At 31.1% G+C, this 19,753-nt stretch overlaps 1 protein-coding gene across 1 annotated transcript; it reads left to right on the forward strand.

Moving 5' to 3' along the window:
• Positions 1–12,187: 12,187 nt before the first annotated feature.
• Positions 12,188–18,042, forward strand: LOC126722427 (uncharacterized). The gene is made up of 7 exons (XM_050425579.1): positions 12,188–12,338; positions 14,996–15,082; positions 15,822–16,019; positions 16,676–16,840; positions 17,162–17,218; positions 17,383–17,529; positions 17,674–18,042. The coding sequence occupies exons 1-7, from the start codon at positions 12,198–12,200 to the stop codon at positions 18,040–18,042; spliced, it is 1,164 nt and encodes a 387-aa protein (XP_050281536.1). The 5' UTR covers positions 12,188–12,197.
• Positions 18,043–19,753: the final 1,711 nt, after the last annotated feature.

Below are 19,753 nucleotides of genomic sequence, written 5' to 3' on the forward strand. Positions count from 1 at the left end.
GACGTTGCTGGTATTCCTGAAGTCCTTTGCAAGCCATGGAACTAATCTTTGCCAATGGAACAGTGTCTTCCTCTAATCGGAGTTTGTTTCTTCGCATCCAGATCAGTGAAGTCGTCCATGCAAACAAAGCAAAGCGAGACCTGTCCTGTTGTGCAAGCTGGGTAACGTCTAAAAAACTAGAAACAAAGTTAGTGACCTCCAAGAGTTAGTAGCAACAAATTTATTCGGCAAAAGACACCTACCATACAAATTTTTTGGGACCTCCAACTTCCAAATTCCGTTCCATGTGCTCTTCATCACTCCCATAGAAGAAGAGCTAGGTGCTGCTCCATTCACACACTCCCATCTCCATGAGCAACTTATATCCAGACCTGACGGAGTAGACCCCATCATGGTTTCTCGGCCAGAAAATTGCGTCACACCTGTTAGAGAAGCTTAAGGGAATAGCTTTAATAATAGAAGCTTCAATAGGCAAAAATAATCTGTCAATCTCTGCCTCTCTCCAGCTGCACAAATCATGATCAATCAAAGTGGACACCAAGGCATCTGAACTGATGTCTGAAATGGGAGAGATGACCCTGCCATGTTCAGTAGCTGGTAGCCATCTATCTTCATATATATCCCATCACCAATCCTCCACCTCATACCCCTCATAATAACCTTACGCCCTTTAAGTATTCAATATACAATATGCTATTTCATACAAGCACAATCCAAAATTATACAATAATAAAAAATTCAAACTAAAAGCATAATAATAGGTAAAGATAATTGTTAGGAGAATTATTAAATTGAATTCAAAAACACTACCGACTCATGTAAGCTTCCTTCGTGAATAATAGAATTATATTAAGACCACAAACTCCAATAAATAACCACAAATTCCTTATATTTTAATATGTGGGACCCCTCTATTCTCAAATGGCATTAATTCGTGCATTAAGATTAAAAAAAATTAGCTCCTTGTATTTTGTGTTGAATAACTCATTAGGCATCAAAATTAAGAAGAAATTAGAGACACATGACACCACATTGGACACTAATTGAAATTCTAATTGGATTTTAAGAAGAAAATAGAGACACATGGCATAAAATTGAACACTAATTAAGAATTCTAATTGAATTTTCTTTGAGCTTTAATCGAAAGTCAAACTGTGATGATGTAATAATTATTTCAACTAGCCCGTTCAAAGGTTTAAAAAAAAAAAAAAAAAAAAAAAAGGGAAGAAGAAGAAGAAGAAGAAGAAGAAGGAGATAGGAGTGTTATGAGATATTATTAATAACAACACATACATACAATGCCTGAGAATGAGATAACAGCAAATGAGCATTTTCTAAATATTTCTTTTTGGTAGGAAGCATATTATAAAAACTAGTATGTAACTCGTGTTACCGCACGAGAATGGTTAATTGTAGTTATAATGTTGGTCAATTTTTTTTGTTTTTTTGGGTTTATTACATGGAGGATAGAATTAGATAAAACAATGAAAAAATATATATATTGCATTTTATTATTTAAGTGATGCAATTGGTCTTCTTTTTTTTTTTTGGTTTATCATACGGAGGATAGCATTAGATAAAACAGTGAATAAAAAAGAGCGAATATTGCATTTTATTATTTAAGTGATGCTACAATGAAAAAAAGAAGAAGAGAATATTGCATTTTACTATTAAAAATATATAAAGGGACATTAATATATATATATATATGTCAAACTTAAATAAACCTATTCACCAACTTAAACATTTCAAGGTCAATCAAGCATCTCTTGCACGTAACCACAAATTCTTCATAACCATAAGGATACGGTTCATCACGGTTCCAATGTTCCATTTTAGATTTTTGGCAAGCTTGAAAGTTTGGACTTTGATACATGGCGGTTCTTGCAACAAGTAGTCGAAGTATTCTTTGGCATTTTAGAAGCTTATGATTTCTATGTTCATCATTCAAAACTTTCAAAAGGTTACTTATGCCTTTAGGATTCGATTCACAAAGCAGCATGACTCCATGAATATATGTTGCAATAAAATCACCACATGCAACAGCTTCTTCAATCAATATTTTTCCTTCAACGACTTCTTCATTCAAGAAGTATTTTTTTGTACCCACTATGAGTAGTGCATGGGGATTCTTTGCTTCATAATATGAAAAATATCAATTTTTTTGCATTGTTATCTAGTAGGGTTGGGTGACTGAAATATGGAGTGAGTCCAATTCTTTGGAGTACTAATCTGTTTTTTGTTAATTTGTTGAAGCTTTTGCATCTGATTAAGAAAAAGGAAAGCATTGAATTAATAGATTTCATAACTTATATAGAGGGAAATAATTAGTATATATACACTGAAAAATTTGTTTTGTTATACCTTAACTTGATATTTCCCAATTATAGTGTTGCTGAATCATTTCCCACCTCTGAAAATATTTCCACCAACATGTCATTTGGAAGATTTTGTAAAGTATTCATATTTTTCTTTTTGGTTTGAAATAGTGTTCTAATATTTCATTCCCAATTTATAATAAAATGATTTTTAAAGATTCATAGGATCACATTAAATTACAATAAATGATAATAATGTGTTTTTAGACTTTTTACTTGAATATACATGAATTTTGATAGGCAAATGGATAATTATGTTTTATAATAAAATATGAGAATGTACTTAAAAAGATTAAAAAATATTTTTACATTACATATGTACACAATGAAAGTAATTTCATTATCTTGTTTCTTTGATAATTCTTCTCAATCCTTCAAAAGATTAAATCCGTACATAAAATTTAATTATTATTATTTTACCTTTTTTTAGCTATTAATTGGTTGACATCCTAAACATTCTCTAAAATTTCATAATCCATTGACTAAGACCATTTTCATCCAATAATATGTAGACAACTAAATTACGTAAATGTTGAAGGGATAGGGTAAAAAAAAAAAAAAAAAAAAAAACCTCTTCAAAAAATAAGTGGTTATTAGTTGGTTCAACTAATTGAAATCCAACTGAATTTCAATCATTTTTTGTATGCAATGAAAAATATTTTGAACACATGTCATGCAATTTAAGCAAGTAAAAAAATATACAAAAGGTTAGGAAAATGAAATGATCAAAATTAGTTGACTATATCTAAGCCCTCTGGTGAGCAAAATTAAGCTTTAATAATCACCCATAAAAAAAATTCAATAATCATCAATTTTTTTCAAGCATATAATAGTGAACCTTTGTACTGCTGCATAACCTAAGTCTCACTACAAAAAACGCGGGCTATAGCCGCGTTTTTTTTAGCCGCGTTTACAAAAAACGCGGCTATAGGGGATCTATAGCCGCGTTTTCAGACGCGGCCTAAAGCTGGTCTGTAGCCGCGTTTTCTAAAAATGCGGCTATAGGTCTCAGCCTATAGCCGCGTTTCCAAAAACGCAACTATAGGGCCGAATCATATAGTCGCGGTTTGAAAACGCGGCTATAGGTTAGACCTTTAGCCGTGTTTACAAGCTTTGAGCTGCAGTCTTTAGGCCGCGTTTAAACGCGGCCATAGGAAATGCGGCTCAAAGCCTATAGCCGCGTTTTTGGGGTCTTAAGCTGCGTTTTTCAAACGCAGCTTTAGACCGGTTTTTTTGTAGTGATCTTTTTGTTTCAGCCAAAGTTTAGTATACCAAAACCAGTAATAAAGGATGCACATGCTATCAAATATTACACAAGCTTATTAGTGAACTTACTAAAACCTTGCTCATAGGTCATGTGATCCATTAAACTAATATGAATATATTGATTTTTCAGATTACCTTTTCAATATTCAGAAATCATAAAATACATAAAATAGTTCTTGACAATGTAATAAACCACATAAAATAGTTATAGACAATGTCATAAACCAAATAATTTAAACTAAAAATTTCCAATAATGTTTTCTTTTTTCCTGAATGCCATGAGCTTTCTCTTTATCCCATCCGTAGCGACTTTTAGGCATTTGGGATACCTTCTGGATCTACAATGTGCCAATTCACGTTAAATTATATTACTAATAAAAAATTGGCCATCCAAATTGCAATTATCAATACAATAATGGAAGGTTAAATTGTCAAAACTAAGGTGGAGTACAATTGAAAAGTTTATTATTGGCCTCCTTCTAGTGCAATTAGACCTTCCTAGTGTGCTGCCTAAACAGTCCATTGTGAATTTTTTTTAAACTTATTTTCATAATTTAATTTCCTAGGCTTATCATCAGAATTTTTATTTAAGAACATAAAGATGTTTTATGGTCAGTGTTATCTGGTTTGTTAGTTTTGTGACTCTAGATGGTATTTGGGTTGTTTGTTAGTTTTCATAACAAAAAACTCAAGCCTTTCAATTGCCTTTTTGACAATATCTAAATCACCCAAGCTCCACAATCGAGCAAAGCATTTTCTATCTCATGCATACATGGTTTATTAAAATTTAGATAAAAAAGGAAGAATGTGTAAATGAAGTCTTGACATACCAAATTGGTAGATCTGTGTAGAAATTTAGACCAAAAAGAGTTCTAGGAGCACCTAGATTAGAGGAAAAAAAAAAAAAGGAGCAATAATTAATTCATTGCAAGGACATTGAAGAAAATGAGAAATAAGTATAACATCCAAACTGGGGTGAATAGTGCTTAATAGAAAGCTAAATTTGAAAGTGTAGATTTAATATTCTAATAAATGCAAAATCATTATCTTTTGCCAATTGAGAAGATGAGGGAACCAAGGAAGACAAAGGCAGACTCATTTAATTTTTCAATTCACTATAACAGAGGAAATGACAAATGATGAAAATGATAATATTAGATATTACACGGCCTAAGGCATTACCTGGTGGCCATGTTGTCAAATTGTGCCTAGGTTGTTTCACACTTTAGTGCAACAGCAACAACCTATTAAGGATTATTCAAAAATAAAAATCAGGAATTAAATGCTCAAACAACAAAAATTAGACAATGGAATAAGAGGAAATTGTGATTTTCATAACTATTCTATCTAATCAGTTATTAAGTGGATGCAAAGAGAAAATGATTGTACCCAAGATCCAAGTTGTTTTCACACTTGTGTGCAAATCACACTGTCATCCAACACCTGAAGTGATTGAACATGAGTTTAGTTATTCACATTATTTTTATTTAAGATTAGGCACTTAACAGAGCTATTTGTAAGGAAAAAAAAAGTACATACATACATACATACATATACATATATACAATACATACATACATACATACATACATATACATATATACATATATATACAATACATACATACATACATATATATATATATAATATCATGCCGAAGTAGATTCAAGTATGTGGCCTTTTAAATGCATGAAAAAACAAAAAGACAAACATTTAATTTTATTATCTAGGTAAAATAAAAGAAAGACTAAGAATGAATCATACCTTTATCACTTTCGACTATGAACACCACTGTTGCAGATAATGTTTTATGTAGGTATCCTCTTATTATATCTACAATTACCAGATACTATCAAAAGTGTTGTTAATCATCCACTGTCACTTAAATGGATAAGAAAAACAATGCCTAAAAGGGAGAAAAAAGAGAGAAACACAAATGGTACTTTCAACACAAAGGTGAACCTGCAGAGATTCTATCAAGACAAAAACACTCACCTGAGCACTGATATTGGCTCCATGGAAGGTCTCATAAAATCTTTCTAGGTTGTCTTTTCCTGGCTGTCTCAAAAACATGGAAAATGGTATCTGCCACAATACATGAACAATTATAAATTACAGAGGATACAATAGGAATTTGCATTTCACAAATCTGTAATAAATAACAAACTAAACCAAAGATCAAAACCAAAATGCATTTAGCATGACTTTGAAAGAGAGTGGAAAAGATAAGGCTACTAAAGACGTAAACCAGACAGGGGAAGAAAAGTAACTCAACCCTTTAATTATTATTTTTTTTTATGAGAGGCTGACAAAACATTTAAGCTAGAAAATATGTTACCTAAGTAAATTTTAGAATTATACAAAAGCATTCAAAATTCATGATGGGAGTAAAAAGGGAAGTTCGCACCACACATGAGGAGGAGAGAGCTTCCATAGCAGAACCTAGGAGACTTATAACTAATATTTGAGTCCCAATACCCAAGGATACAACATTGCACATTTCTAGAGATAAACTAAAGAAAAGGCCAATTAAAGAAGACCTTAAAGTTAAACTCTTTCATCAGTAGTGCTGCTCCTGCACCATTTTTGAAATCATAATATTGTGTCTGGTAGAATATTAATCAGACAACCAAATTCACAATGTCCTAATAACTTAAGTTTTTGGGATAATCAATAATTCATCATGGTCTTAAGTTCGAACCCTGTCTCCACTCTACCACTCATTTGAAAATTTTAAAAAATCTCATGTTGGACCCCAATTATCAAGAGAGAATATAATTTATCAATTTCAAAGTAAAGAATTGTAAAAAAAAAAAAAAAAAAAAAAAAAAGGTTCTCCGGAGATGTAGTACCTCTGTTGTACCCGAACCAATCTTCCCAGAAGGTCTAACCTCTGTACCCTTGTTTCTGTTTCGAAGTAAGAGAAAACAAATTATCTGTACAAATCTCCATATGAGGCAAACATAAAAGTTAACTATCATGAAAGAAACAATCAACTAAGTAGCTCAATGGAATAGCTATTAATATTAATAGTTTATTACATCACAAATCATCACAAACACAATTAACTTAGACCAAAAACAAACACAGAAACCGCAATTACACATTATATAGGAACCAGAATTCACATAAACTGAAAGGTATAATTGAGTTATGCTTTCAAAATATGAACTTTGCAAAATTAGGGCTTCTCAAAGATTGAACTTACAAAATGGAGATAGGCTTGACAACACCATATAAGGACTCAATAATTCCAGCCGATCCTCCACGAATCTTCAAACAAACAAAAGCATTTCAGTTGAGATTTTACTATGATAGAGAAACGAAAAGAGAAATAGCTCTGTTTGGTTGCTGAGAAATAAGGAAAAAAAATACGAATCTCGTTTAAAGACAATATTTTCCATCATTTTTTCTGGGAAACCAAATGGAGGACTAATTTAAACCCACCTACAAATTGACGGATCCATTGACAGTGAGACGAACACCATAGTAAGAAATGGAAGAAGAAGATTTCACTATGATTTTTCCCTCCAGAGGTTCCTGAAATTCCAATACTCATCTTTTTAGAGAATAGAAAGAGAGAGAGAGACAGAAATAGTAGGTATCTGTGTATATAGAGAATGAGAGAGACAGATGAGTTACCGAAGGGTGATAGATACAACTGGCACGGGAAAGTTTGAGCTCTATTGACATTCAAATACCTAAATTAATAAAAATCAACCCAAAATAACAAAACCTAAATCATATTTGATAACAATTTTTATTGTTTAAAGATACCTGTATCAGTAGTGGTTCAGGCAGTATATATCAGTGGCAAGAGGCTGGGTTGAAGGTGGGAGATGGTCTGACGTGGTGGTGGTCCTCAATCTCTCCTTCACAGTGTCTTATGACCCTCTCCCTCCCCGTCTCTTGTGAAATAAGTGATTTCATCGAGTATAAAAATAGGCTCTTTGGTTTTCATGTTTGACAGCAAAATCAAGAAAAAAAAAAAGCTTGACCCGATACATAGAAGTGGTTTTAATGAGAATGGCCCGCATAGATTCAGCCAAATGAAACAAAATTGAACTTCAATTTCAGATTTTAATTGGACAATTAGAAAGATAATTATGATGACATAATTTGTAGACACATGGCACAAAATTAGAGTTTTAATTTGGAATTGCAATTTGAGTTTCTCTCTGCTTCACCTATTATTTTATATATAGATATATAGATTATTGTAGCTTATTGGCAGGGAAAAAAAAAGTTATTGTTAAAAGATCAAGAAAAAGGAGGAGCTCATGGTTTTAAGGTTGGACCAGTTGTTAACAAGCATTATTGTTAACTAGTTGCTAACAAGCAATTTTATGTCAAGTTAATACACATATACACATTATAATAAAAAAATGAAAAGCAAAAAACAAACTTCTTAAAATTCAAACTTTCTCTCCCTATATCCAACTACATATTATATATCTAAAGAAATTTTAAGAAATGCTACATTCACAATATTTTCACAATAAATAATAAGTGGTTAGTTGTTACTTGTTGTTATTGGTTGGCAAGAAAGTAATTTAAATCTCGAATTCATATTTAAAACCCACAACAACCTTCCACTTAGAATTTATTGTGAAAATATTGTAAACGTAGCACTTCTCAAAAAAATTAGCTCCTCGTATTTTGTGTTGAATAACTCATTAGGCATCAAAATTAAGATGAAATTAGAGACACATGACACCACATTGGACACTAATTGAAATTCTAATTGGATTTTAAGAAGAAAATAGAGACACATGGCATAAAATTGGACACTAATTAAGAATTCTAATTGAATTTTCTTTGAGTTTTAATCGAAAGTCAAACTGTGATGATGTAATAATTATTTCAACTAGCCTGTTCAAAGGTTTTTTTTTTTTTTTAAAGAGATAGGAGTGTTATGAGATATTATTAATAACAATGCATACATACAATGCCTGAGAATGAGATAACAGCAAATGAGCATTTTCTAAACATTTGTCTTTTTGGTAGGAAGCATATTATAAAAATTATTGTAGCTTATTGGCATAAAAAAAAAAATGCTATTGTTAAAAGATCAAGAAAAAGGAGGAGCTCATGGTTTTAAGGTTGGGCCAGTTGTTAACAAGCATTATTGTTAACTAGTTGCTAACAAGCAATTTTACATCAAGTTAATACACATATACACATTATAATAAAAAAATGAAAAGCAAAAAACAAACTTTCTTAAAATTCAAACTTTCTCTCCCTATATCCAACTACTTATTATATATCTAAAGAAATTTTAAGAAATGCTACATTCACAATATTTTCACAATAAATAATAAGTGGTTAGTTGTTACTTATTGTTATTGGCTGGCAAGAGAGTAATTTAAATCTCAAATTCATATTTAAAACCCACAACAACCTACCACTTAGAATTTGTTGTGAAAATATTGCAGACGTAACACTTCTCAAAAAAATTTATTAAAAAATAAAACAAATACTTTTAAGACCCAATGTTGTATTTATATATGGCAAAAGATAGTACCATTTTCCACCTTAGCATAATTAGTACTGGTATTTTATTCTATTTATTGGTTCTTTTGTAATACTTATTAAACCAAATGTAAGAACACATTATGATTATTGTAATATATTACTTCAAAATATTTGTATTTATCTCATTTTTAATGATCTTATGTGTAATATTTTGATAGTTTTATCATAACTACATGTTTCATCTTATATTAGAGCCAATATAGCTTTCAATAGTTGTTATTAGAAAAATGTTTAAATTTGAACATGTTAACATTTGATTTAAAACAATCTCATGCATCGCACAAGTTAGCAGCTAGTATAAAAGTAAATTAATCCATCTTTCCCGTTTTCATCATTTGGTCAATATTAATGCTATTTGACATGCTTTGTTAGTGCCAAGGGCCTTAATTGGCTTTCCATAGCTGTGGAACGAGACCTTATAAATAAATAAGGAATTAAATTTTATAAGGATATGGTGCAAAACCCAAGTTTTATCCCTCCGATTCCAACATGCCATATCATCATGCTACATATTAAAGAACAGGCACAACCACACTCAATGAATTCTATTACTCATTTGAAAATCCAATTTTAATTGTGAGTTTATTGAGATGTTATTATGTGTGATAGGATTTATTGAATTTTAAGTGAAAAGCTATTGTGTCAATTTCTTATTGGATGGTGTAAAACATGAGTTTTACTTTTACACCTCATCCTTACCGAATTCAGACTCAATAAATAAATAAACTTGGCTGGAGTTTCCAATAGAACTGAAAAATGTGAAGATAAAATTAAATAAAAGATCAATCCATCTTTTCCTCCTGGCATTCCAATGAAGATGTGTCCAAGGTTTAAATTCTCTCTCCTCTAATTATTGAGTTATAAAAAAATTAGGGCATTGTAGATAGTTGCAAATAGTAAATTAATCAATCTTTTTTCTTTTTCATTTGATAAATATTAAAAACATTTAACATGCTCAGCATTGTTGGCTTTCCATAACGAGACCTTATAAAATAAATTAAAATATAAAAATTGGTTGGTGTTACGTGATGATGAGGTACTCATTTTAGGAAGAGTAATGTCCATCAAGCTTGAACTTTACTGGGGAGGAGCACTGTTATTGTTCCTAGGGTCATATTTTTTATGTAATTAGTTAATTCTTTGACAAAACGCACTTGTGATTGGGTAGATCTAAGTTGGGATTAATATATCAAGGAGCATGTTATTCAAACATACCAAGTGGTATCATTAAAGACATGAAGGTTGATCCAAGAAACAAGTAAAAAAAGAACATTTAATTAAGTCCTGACACAAGCTCAACAGATCCTGCTATTGAAGATTAATGGAGAAGCTCCACATATGCTCAATCTATTGAGAACTACGATTTCTGAAATTTCAGATCTAAAAAATCGGCCAATGATAACTTGAATTATTAGAGTTTCTCTTCTTATAACCCTAGTCATATATAAGGCTTATTTTAAAAGTCATCAAGTACAAAAACATAGACTTAGAACTTATATACTTTATGAGAAGCTACTACGTTTGTGCACCTTAAGGTTTTGTAACTAAGTGCTTCCTTATCTACATCGTTTATGAAATGAAAAACTTTGCAGCCAATAACGATCAATCAAGTTGTTGGAGTTAGTCATTTACTGGGAGTTAGTTATAGATTGGAGATTTGTGCAACAAAAGAAAGAAGGCTACTACAAGATCAACTCCAATTAGGTATTGGAGCAAAGGTTCAACTATAGGTTAGTTTTTTGCAAATAGACCAGAATAGTGGTAAAATTTCTCATACTTGTAATTGCTTTATTATTGATTAGAGGATTCTTGTGAATAGTGACCTTAAATTCGCCTAGTGGGGTTTTTGCCTTACAAGAGGTTTTCCAAATTTGTTAACAGATCACCGTGTTAATTTATTTTCTGCTGCATTTAGTTTATTTTGTGATTTGTTAGTGCCTCCACGAATTGCATGTAATTTGACCTAGTTAATTAACTTGGATAATTAAATTAATTAACCGGGGTCAATCTATTTTAACCCAATAGTTGGTGTTTCCAATAAAAATTGTGAGATGAAGATAATAATAATAATAGACCAATCCATTTTTTCCTCCTGCTTTCCAATGGAGATGTGTTCAGGATTCAAATTTTCTCTCCTTCAACTATCAAGTTATTAAAAAAAATGAGGGTATTGTAGATAGTTGCAAATAGTAAACCAATCAATCTTTTTCTTTATCAATGTGATAAATATTAAGAGAAATTACACTTTACCACTCAAAACTATATCTCCGATTACATTTTGCACCCTCAAATTTTTGAATGCATATTTTGCACCCCTAAACTATGATCATTGTAACATTTTGCACCCCGACATCAAGTTTGCTATTAACTTGGATGGGTAAATATTGGCACAATGTGTAAAGACCTAATTGCTCCCTCTTTTCAATTCTTTAAAAACAAAATATAAATTATATTTTACCACCATAAACTATACTCATAATTACACTTTGCACCCTCAATTTTGAATTTTCGTCCAAGTTAACAGTAAACTTAACATTGGGATGCAAAGTGTAACAAATGCTATTACTTAGGGTGCAAAACGTACATTCAAAAATTTCATAGTGCAACATGTAAATATTAACACTATTTAACATGCTTGGCTGGTATCAAGAGTGTCATTGTCTTTCCATAACAAGACCACACAAAATAAGAATAAAAATTGGTTGGCATTTCCAACGAAGATGGTAATGTGAAGATAAAAAAAGTTAAAAAGAGAAAGAAAAAGAAAAGATTAATCCATCTTTTTCTCCTAATGTTTTCACTAGAGACATCTAAAATTCAAATTCGCCCATCTCCCAACTAATAATAATAATAACAAAATCAATAAATAAATAAAACAAACTTAGTTGCTTTCCATAATGAGACCTTAATTGTACTTATCTTCAACTCACCATCACTCCTATATAAATAGCCTCTAAGAATGCTAACCCAATATATATATACTTACATCCAATTAGTAAGGTATTGGATTTTGAAAGAATGATCTTAATTGTAGTTTTGTGTTTGTGTTTGACAAGTATCTATCAGGTGAATGGAACCCGAATTATATCCAAAGAAGAAGAATTGGAGTTAGAAAGACAACTAAAGCTCATAAACAAACCTCCTATTAAAAGTATTCAGGTTTTAGACTAACTCAAACTCATGTTTGTTTTGAATCTTTATATATTGTAATACTATAATACTTCAAGCATATTTAGTACAATGATATTTAAACATTCCATTTAGAAATTATATCTTCTTCTTATTGTTATTATCAATTGATTGTTCATTTGAGTAAGACCTAATACTCCAGAGTATTGAGATTAAGGTCCGTTTGGTTGGGATGAAACATGGAGGATAGAAAATAAAGGAGTGAAAACAAATTTTATGAGTGTTTGGTTAGAGAAAATGAGAGAATTGAAAATTGGTTAGGCGCAAGTGTTTTCTCCCCTGCCCCACCAAAATTTTTTCTCTCTAATTTGGGGAGAAAATAGTGGGGAGAAGAATAATTGCAATCAATGACTAAACTATCCTCCTTTCCTCCTTTTACTAGTCCTATTAATAGCTTCTTCTCTCTCTTTTTTTTTTTCTTTTTTTTTTTTCTTTTCTTTTTGCTTTCCTGGGCGTGATTGACTTGTTGGTTGCTTCTTTCTTTTTATTTTTTTTTTCTTTCCTTTTTTATTTTGCTTTTTTGGGCATGATAGACTTGTTTTCTTTTTTTTCTTTTTTTGGTGTAATATAGCATACAGGTTGTTGTGGGTGCTTCTTTTTTTTTCTTTTTTTTCTCTCTTCTTCAGCGTGATTATTTGGGCATGATTTTTCTTTTTTAGTAAATATGGATAATTGTCTTTTTTTGTCACATTTTTTTATCTAGGAATTATTTTTAACAAGGGCATATGAGTAAATTTATTAAAAAAAATTATTTTTTTTCATCCCTCTATTTTTCCGCCCCCAACCAAACACAAATTAGGAAAATTGAAATCTCTTTTATCTTCCCACTTTTCTATCCTCCCACATTTCCACTCCACCAACCAAACAGACTCTATGTTTTATTCTCCAATTCTCTCATAAAAGAAAATTTTAAGTTTGATTTCCACTCTCCTCTTTATTGAAAGGGGGGAAAAAGATAGAAAGATAGAATGACGATGACAACAACAACAACAACATTCAAAAGACTTTGATTAAGTTATGAGATTTATTACTAACATTGATTTAATCGGAAGAACTAAGACTTAATGAAACGAGCGAATTTATATTTAATTTTGACTAAATTATGTGTTTGACCCCTTAAACTTTGTGGGTTTTTTTTTTTTTTTTTTTTTTGCAAATTGGTTCATTACATTTTAAGGTTTTTCATCTTGGTCCCCTCTGAGTTCTTTTATCATAAATTTTATAAAGATAAGATTTGCTTTTGGGGAAAAAAAGGTAATTTAGTGTTAAATATTTGACACTGCATAAATCATAAATTCTGCTAACTTTTAATTATTGAAATTTTAATAATACCTTATCTTTTTTTCTTTTTTTTTGAGAAACAATAATACCTTATCTAAGAGCACAATTTTTCAATAATTAGTGCTTACTATAGGCTCAACCTAGAAATGCGGAGAAATTATTCTTTCCTAAGGATTGAATCATCCCTCCTCTCATAGAAAGTCCCACACCTCTTGGCGAGCGAGACCCTGTTCCAACAACTCGATGGGCTTTAGACTTGTCCACCATATTCCATGCCGCCAAGAACACATTGGTGGGCCAGTAAGGATCCCTTTAGCCCAAGCTCAGTTCCTTTGAAACCAAATAAACCAAATGGAGGCAAAGAAATAATCCTTCTTAGTCCCTACCACAAATATGGTAGAAAACATTTTTGACCACATGTCTTGAAGCCAATACGAGTTTTGTTGGCAGAATACCAAATAGCTTTCCACAATCCTTGCTTTTCGTAGTTATCTTAACATTCATCTTGGTGGGGTTGGAGATCAATGATGAGTGAAAGCCAAATGATAGGCTGATCGAAATTTTTTAGTTGTGAACTAGTGATACTCTCCACACATGGACAGGGTATTTTTCTTTGGAATACACAACTTATTCGAGTTTTTTGGCCGTAAAACCATTCTTCCTCCATAATCTAGTATTTAGGAAGTGCAGTGCATGGTTTCAAGGCATCTTGTCATATGCCTTAGCTTGCTTATATCGATCGAGTACTAACAGCAAGCGATCCGAACATGTGCCTCAATGAAGCTCTCTTCTGGGAGTTTATTGCACCAATGCGGATTCCCATGGAACCCGTGATGTCTTCTAGATGAGTCTCCCCAAGTTACTTGAAAGCTTCCATTTTAGCCATGTCACCTTTGGGAGGGATTATGGAACTAGTAAGTATATGATTTAAGTACTTTAGTTGAATAGCAAGAAACTCATGTAAAATGAAATTACAGTCCATTTATTTAGTTCTTGGGGATCCTCAACCCTAATCCTTCTCAAATGTCATACCCATTTGTTATTTAGAGGCTTTTTATAATAATAATAATAATAAAAGGTCAAAGTTATAAAGTTTGTTTTTTTCAACCTCTTAAATTTGAAAAGTTTTTATTATTCGAGTTTTTACCATATATCTTTGCAGTGCTTTCTCAATTATCTATCTTCACGATCGCAACTCACAATCATCATATTTTTTAGACATTGTCTAAATCATGGAAGTCTTATTATTATTATTGTTTTTTTTTTTTTTAATTTCATATATAACATGTTGTAGACCTTGTTTTCATGCTATAATAGAACTTGTTTTTTCTTTTTTGAATTTGTAGACAAAGTTTGGACATATTGTTGATTGCATTGATATCAATAAACAATTGGCTTTTGACCATCCTTTGTTGAAAGATCACAAGATCCAGGTACTTAAGCAGAGATTGAAACTATTTATTCCTTTATCTATATCAATAAACAAAATTTTTTTTTTTCCAATTGCTTTAGAAATTGTAGTAGTTTGTACTTTTTGAACTGAAAATTATCATAATGATTACTATGTCTGCCATGCCTCATCATTTTAACAAATTCCATTACTACTAGGGCTTATTATTTAAAGGATTAATTAAGCAAATCAATTATGTAAAAAAAAAACTATTCTTAATCAGAATTTGATTAAAGGCTACATTCTAACTAGAGCAAAAGATGGCAAAATTCAGTTTCCTTAACTATGCAATTATATATCATGACTTATAAATCACTCACTTTTGTATGTTTTTATACTTACATTAGTTTGGGTAAATAAGTGTAATAACAGTCGACCTATGAATATAAGGAAATATATATTAGAAACGTTGAATGATTTAGATATAATATAACGACAAAAAATATTTTGATAGATTTGTCTTAGCTTGTTGAGAATTTATAGTTGACTTAGGAACAAAGATTTGTTGTTCTTGGTTTTTTTTTTTTTTAATTGTAATTTTAATAAGTGGATTGTGGTGGAAGAGGAAGTAGGGTTTGAACCACGAACATGTGAGATACCACAAAGGATATCATTACCACAAAGCTATCACTTATTATTATTATTATTATGAAAATATAAATCTGCAAGTTGGAAAACTAATATTATGTTTTATAGTTTAATTTGAACTTTTGCTTTTTCAGGAAAGACCTCATTTTTCAAAAAGAACAACAAAGAATGCAGGACTCTCGCAAAATAGACCTTTAATGATTGGTTTACAACAAGATGCTTGTCCGTCAGGAACAGTTCCTATTCGCAGGACAACAAAAGCAGACCTCATAGCAATTAGGTCAATGTCAAATATCATTTATCCTCAAACAACAAAAGTTCCCAATACTCATGTAAGTTCTTTATTATATATTTTGAGATGTAGGACGTAATCATAGTATACTTGGTATCATAATACATTACACAAGTATTTTTTTTTCCCAAAAATATAATGTTAATGTCATAATAATCTTTGTAAAAATGGCCATTCAAACCTTTGCATTAACTAAATGAAATATAATTTGAAATGAAGTTTAAAGTTTCATGAGCTAATTGATCAAGTTTGAATAAAACAAGGGTCATGCTAACGGATGCTCTTAGGGGGGATGGTTAACAATCCATTTTAAGAAAGTTTTGACACCACTTTTATTGAAAATGGAAAAAACTGTCAAAACATTAATAACTTTTTTTTTCTTTTCCCATAAAAACTTTCTTTAAATGGATTGTTAATTATTGCTCTAAGAGCATCCGTTAGTATTTTCCATAAAACAAAACTTGACTTGATATATTTGTGATCCTTAAACCTAATATTTTCAATATTTAAGTACATAAATTTAAAGCAAATTTGTCAAAAGATGCATAATTATTTATTATTTAGAACAATGAAGGTTAATATGGTAGCCAAATTTAGAGCTAAGTTCTAGTTTTTTTTTTTTTTTTTTTTTTTTTAAGGGGAAAAAAAAGTAATGGCGGATCCCATCAAATTGATCTTATTTGTTGGGTTGTACAGCGTGCAGTTATCCAAATGCGAACCAGTGAATTTCACAGTTACATTGGCGTTAACGGAAACATCAATGTCTATAATCCTGTAGTTAAGGAGGGAAGCAGCTATGCTGTAATGTATGTCATGAATGGCGCAGACGAAAAGTTGATTTCTATCACAACAGGATGGATGGTAATTTAAATTTATACTTATTTTGTTGATATTCACAATTTCACACCCTAATCTTTGATGATTCATATAACTGTCCAATCATGAATTTGCAATAAACGATTGCCATTTTCAATGAAGAAAAAAGGGTCGTTTTCTTTGATGAATAAGATGTCATTCATATTGGTTATAAAAGTTCAAGTTCTAATTAATATCCATGGGTACAAAATGAGAGAAATGAATTAGTAAAGAAACAGTTATTATAAGATTGATAATCAAATACAAATGGGCCAGCATAACAGATTTTCCAAAAGAATAATGTTTTTTACTCCTTGATTCAAACAGGTTTCCCCAAGTACGTACAAGGGTACTCCGTATTCTTATTTCTTTACATTTTGGACGGTATGTTTCTATTCTATCGTTTTCACACATTTATAATTTATTATCCAACTTTTTTCTTGTGGTGCATGTTTGTTTCTTGTTTGCTAGTGTTTCAATCCATTAAATTTGTATATACTACAAGTTCTTTTGAAAATTATACGTAACAATGCCTTTGAAAATTACAGACTGATGGTGCTGATAAGACAGGCTGCTTCAACATTGCTTGCCCTGGTTTTGTGCAAGTTGACAAAAGAGTTTATCCCGGGTCACCTATAAGTAATGTATCCACTCCTAATGGTCCTCAATTTGAGATTGGACTCTCTATTTCAAAGGTAAATCTATCGTTAATTAAACTGCATATTATTTTATTTTGTAATATTAACATTCTATGTATATTAAATTTTGAAACAAAGTTTGAAAAAGGTGCTTAGAGTTTTGTGACTTTGATCATATACTCTTGTTGTTTTATGTGACAGGCGGACGATGGCAATTGGTGGGTAACAAAAGATCAAATTAATATTGGATATTTTCCAGCAGCATTATTTAATAATTTAGCTAACTTCGAAACTGTTGGTTGGGGAGGGATTGTTGTTAGTCCCCCAAATGGAATTAGCCCACCCATGGGATCCGGAATATTTCCAGATGACAATTATGGACATACAAGTCAATTTAGAGCGATCCAGTATAAAAATAGTTCTGGGGTGCTAGATGGACCTCATAAATATACCTATGATACAATAATTGATAGCCCTAACTGCTATCTCATAGATTTTCATGGATATATAGGTGAGCACGAGGGATACACCTTCGGGTTTGGTGGACCTGGTGGAGATTGTGGCATTTAAAATATATTGTACCATGAGTCCAGTGGGCTGCGCTTTTCAATTGGACAGGGCTAGTTCCCATCTCTTACCTAGTGCCTCGTGTTGTTGAGGCTATGGATCGAGATGGCTCTAGGCATAGTTCTTTTGATTGTAATCATGTTCTTTTTAGTAATTCAATAAAATAAAGTACTTATTCAGCACACACACAAAAAAATGTCTTGCAAAATAAATTGGAAATTTATTCCTTCAGCTATGACCATTTTGTCAATGACCTTGATTTGTCCTTCCATGCTTAATATTATTAAATTTGATTAGTCACTTGATTAGAATATGGTATTAAAAATAGAATCATTAAAAGAACTAGAAAGATGAGGGGTTCATGGTTTTAAGATTGTACAGGGGCTTAATTGGAGGTTAAAATTTGATTACATAATAATTATTTTAACTAGTTGCTAACAAAAAGTTTAACATAAATTTAATACACATATACTCACTATAATTAAAATAAAATAAAAAATTATCTGATATAAAAAATGAAAAGCAACTTTCTTAAGAACTTAAAATTCAATATAAAGAAAATATTTACAAAATATTAGAAACTGACAAATATTTCCCAAAACTTTTTTTTTTTTTTAATTCAAATTTTCTCTCCCTAAATCCAATATAAATTACATCTATACATTTATTTTAAAAATTGGAACAAATACTTTTAGGACCCAAAAAGTCAAAACCTAACCAAATAATAAAAAATAAATAAAGGTAAAATGTCATTTTCATCCCTAAACTATCACAAAAGTTCTCTTTTCGTCCTTAAACTTTCAAAAGTTTTGTTTTCGTTCCTAAACTTTGCAAAACGTTCTAATTTTTGTCTCTCTATCTGTGTCCATTAATTTTTGTCTTGCGTGGCTTGACAAAGTGCTAATGTGGTATCTGATTTGAACTAAATTATTTTATTTAAACAAATATGGATATGTGACAAAGACTTATTGGAACACGTGGGAACATTTTTTTAAAAGACCAAAATTACCCTTCACTCCCTCCATCTGTGAAATCCTCATTTTCTATGAATACCCCCAACGACAGCCCAATCGGCAACCAAAATCAGCAAAATAGCTTCAATGTCCTAGATTAATCTCTCCCTTATAAGGTAAAATTTTTTTTATTTGTTGCTTCATAGCTTTATTGGAATGTATGGATTTATTGGGGTTGCTATGCTTATTGTGAAGACTCCGTTAGACATTGTTGCGGCAAACTCCAAGCATTTAAGTGCTTGACATGGGCCTTATTTATTGCTTTAACATCTTTCTTAGAATCCAGCTTGTGATTGGAAAGATGACATGATTCCTTAGCCTCCAAATTAGGGGCAAAACTACAACCAAGGGGTGTGGGAGCCATGGCCTCCCAATTTTTTTTTTTTATCCTTTATAATATTTATAACTATTAAACATTTGTTAAGATATAACCTACAAAATAGGAATTGGCCCTCCCAAGCCCCTTGTTTGTAGTTTTGCCCCTAATTTGGAGGCTAAGGAATCAAGTCATCTTTCCAATCATAAGCTGGATCCTAAGAATGATGTTAAAGCAATAAATAAGGCCTATGTCAAGCACTTAAATTCTTGGAAGTCTCTTTCATAAAATCCAGTGTCTATTGTTGAAGACTTCATCAGACATTAACGAACCACGTATTGTGTTTGAGTGACTTTAATAAATTTAGTTGGCTTGCTGCACATGT

Source organism: Quercus robur, chromosome 4 (genome assembly GCF_932294415.1).
Source record: "Quercus robur chromosome 4, dhQueRobu3.1, whole genome shotgun sequence".
Taxonomy (NCBI): Eukaryota; Viridiplantae; Streptophyta; class Magnoliopsida; order Fagales; family Fagaceae; genus Quercus; species Quercus robur.

Excerpts from the sequence above, each read along its gene's own strand:
- LOC126722427 (XM_050425579.1), top strand. The coding sequence starts at position 12,198 with ATGATCTTAATTGTAGTTTTGTGTTTGTGTTTGACAAGTATCTATCAG. Across the intron at positions 16,841-17,161 it reads CTATCACAACAGGATGGATG|GTTTCCCCAAGTACGTACAA; the intron begins GTAATTTAAATT and ends TGATTCAAACAG. Across the intron at positions 17,219-17,382 it reads ATTTCTTTACATTTTGGACG|ACTGATGGTGCTGATAAGAC; the intron begins GTATGTTTCTAT and ends TGAAAATTACAG.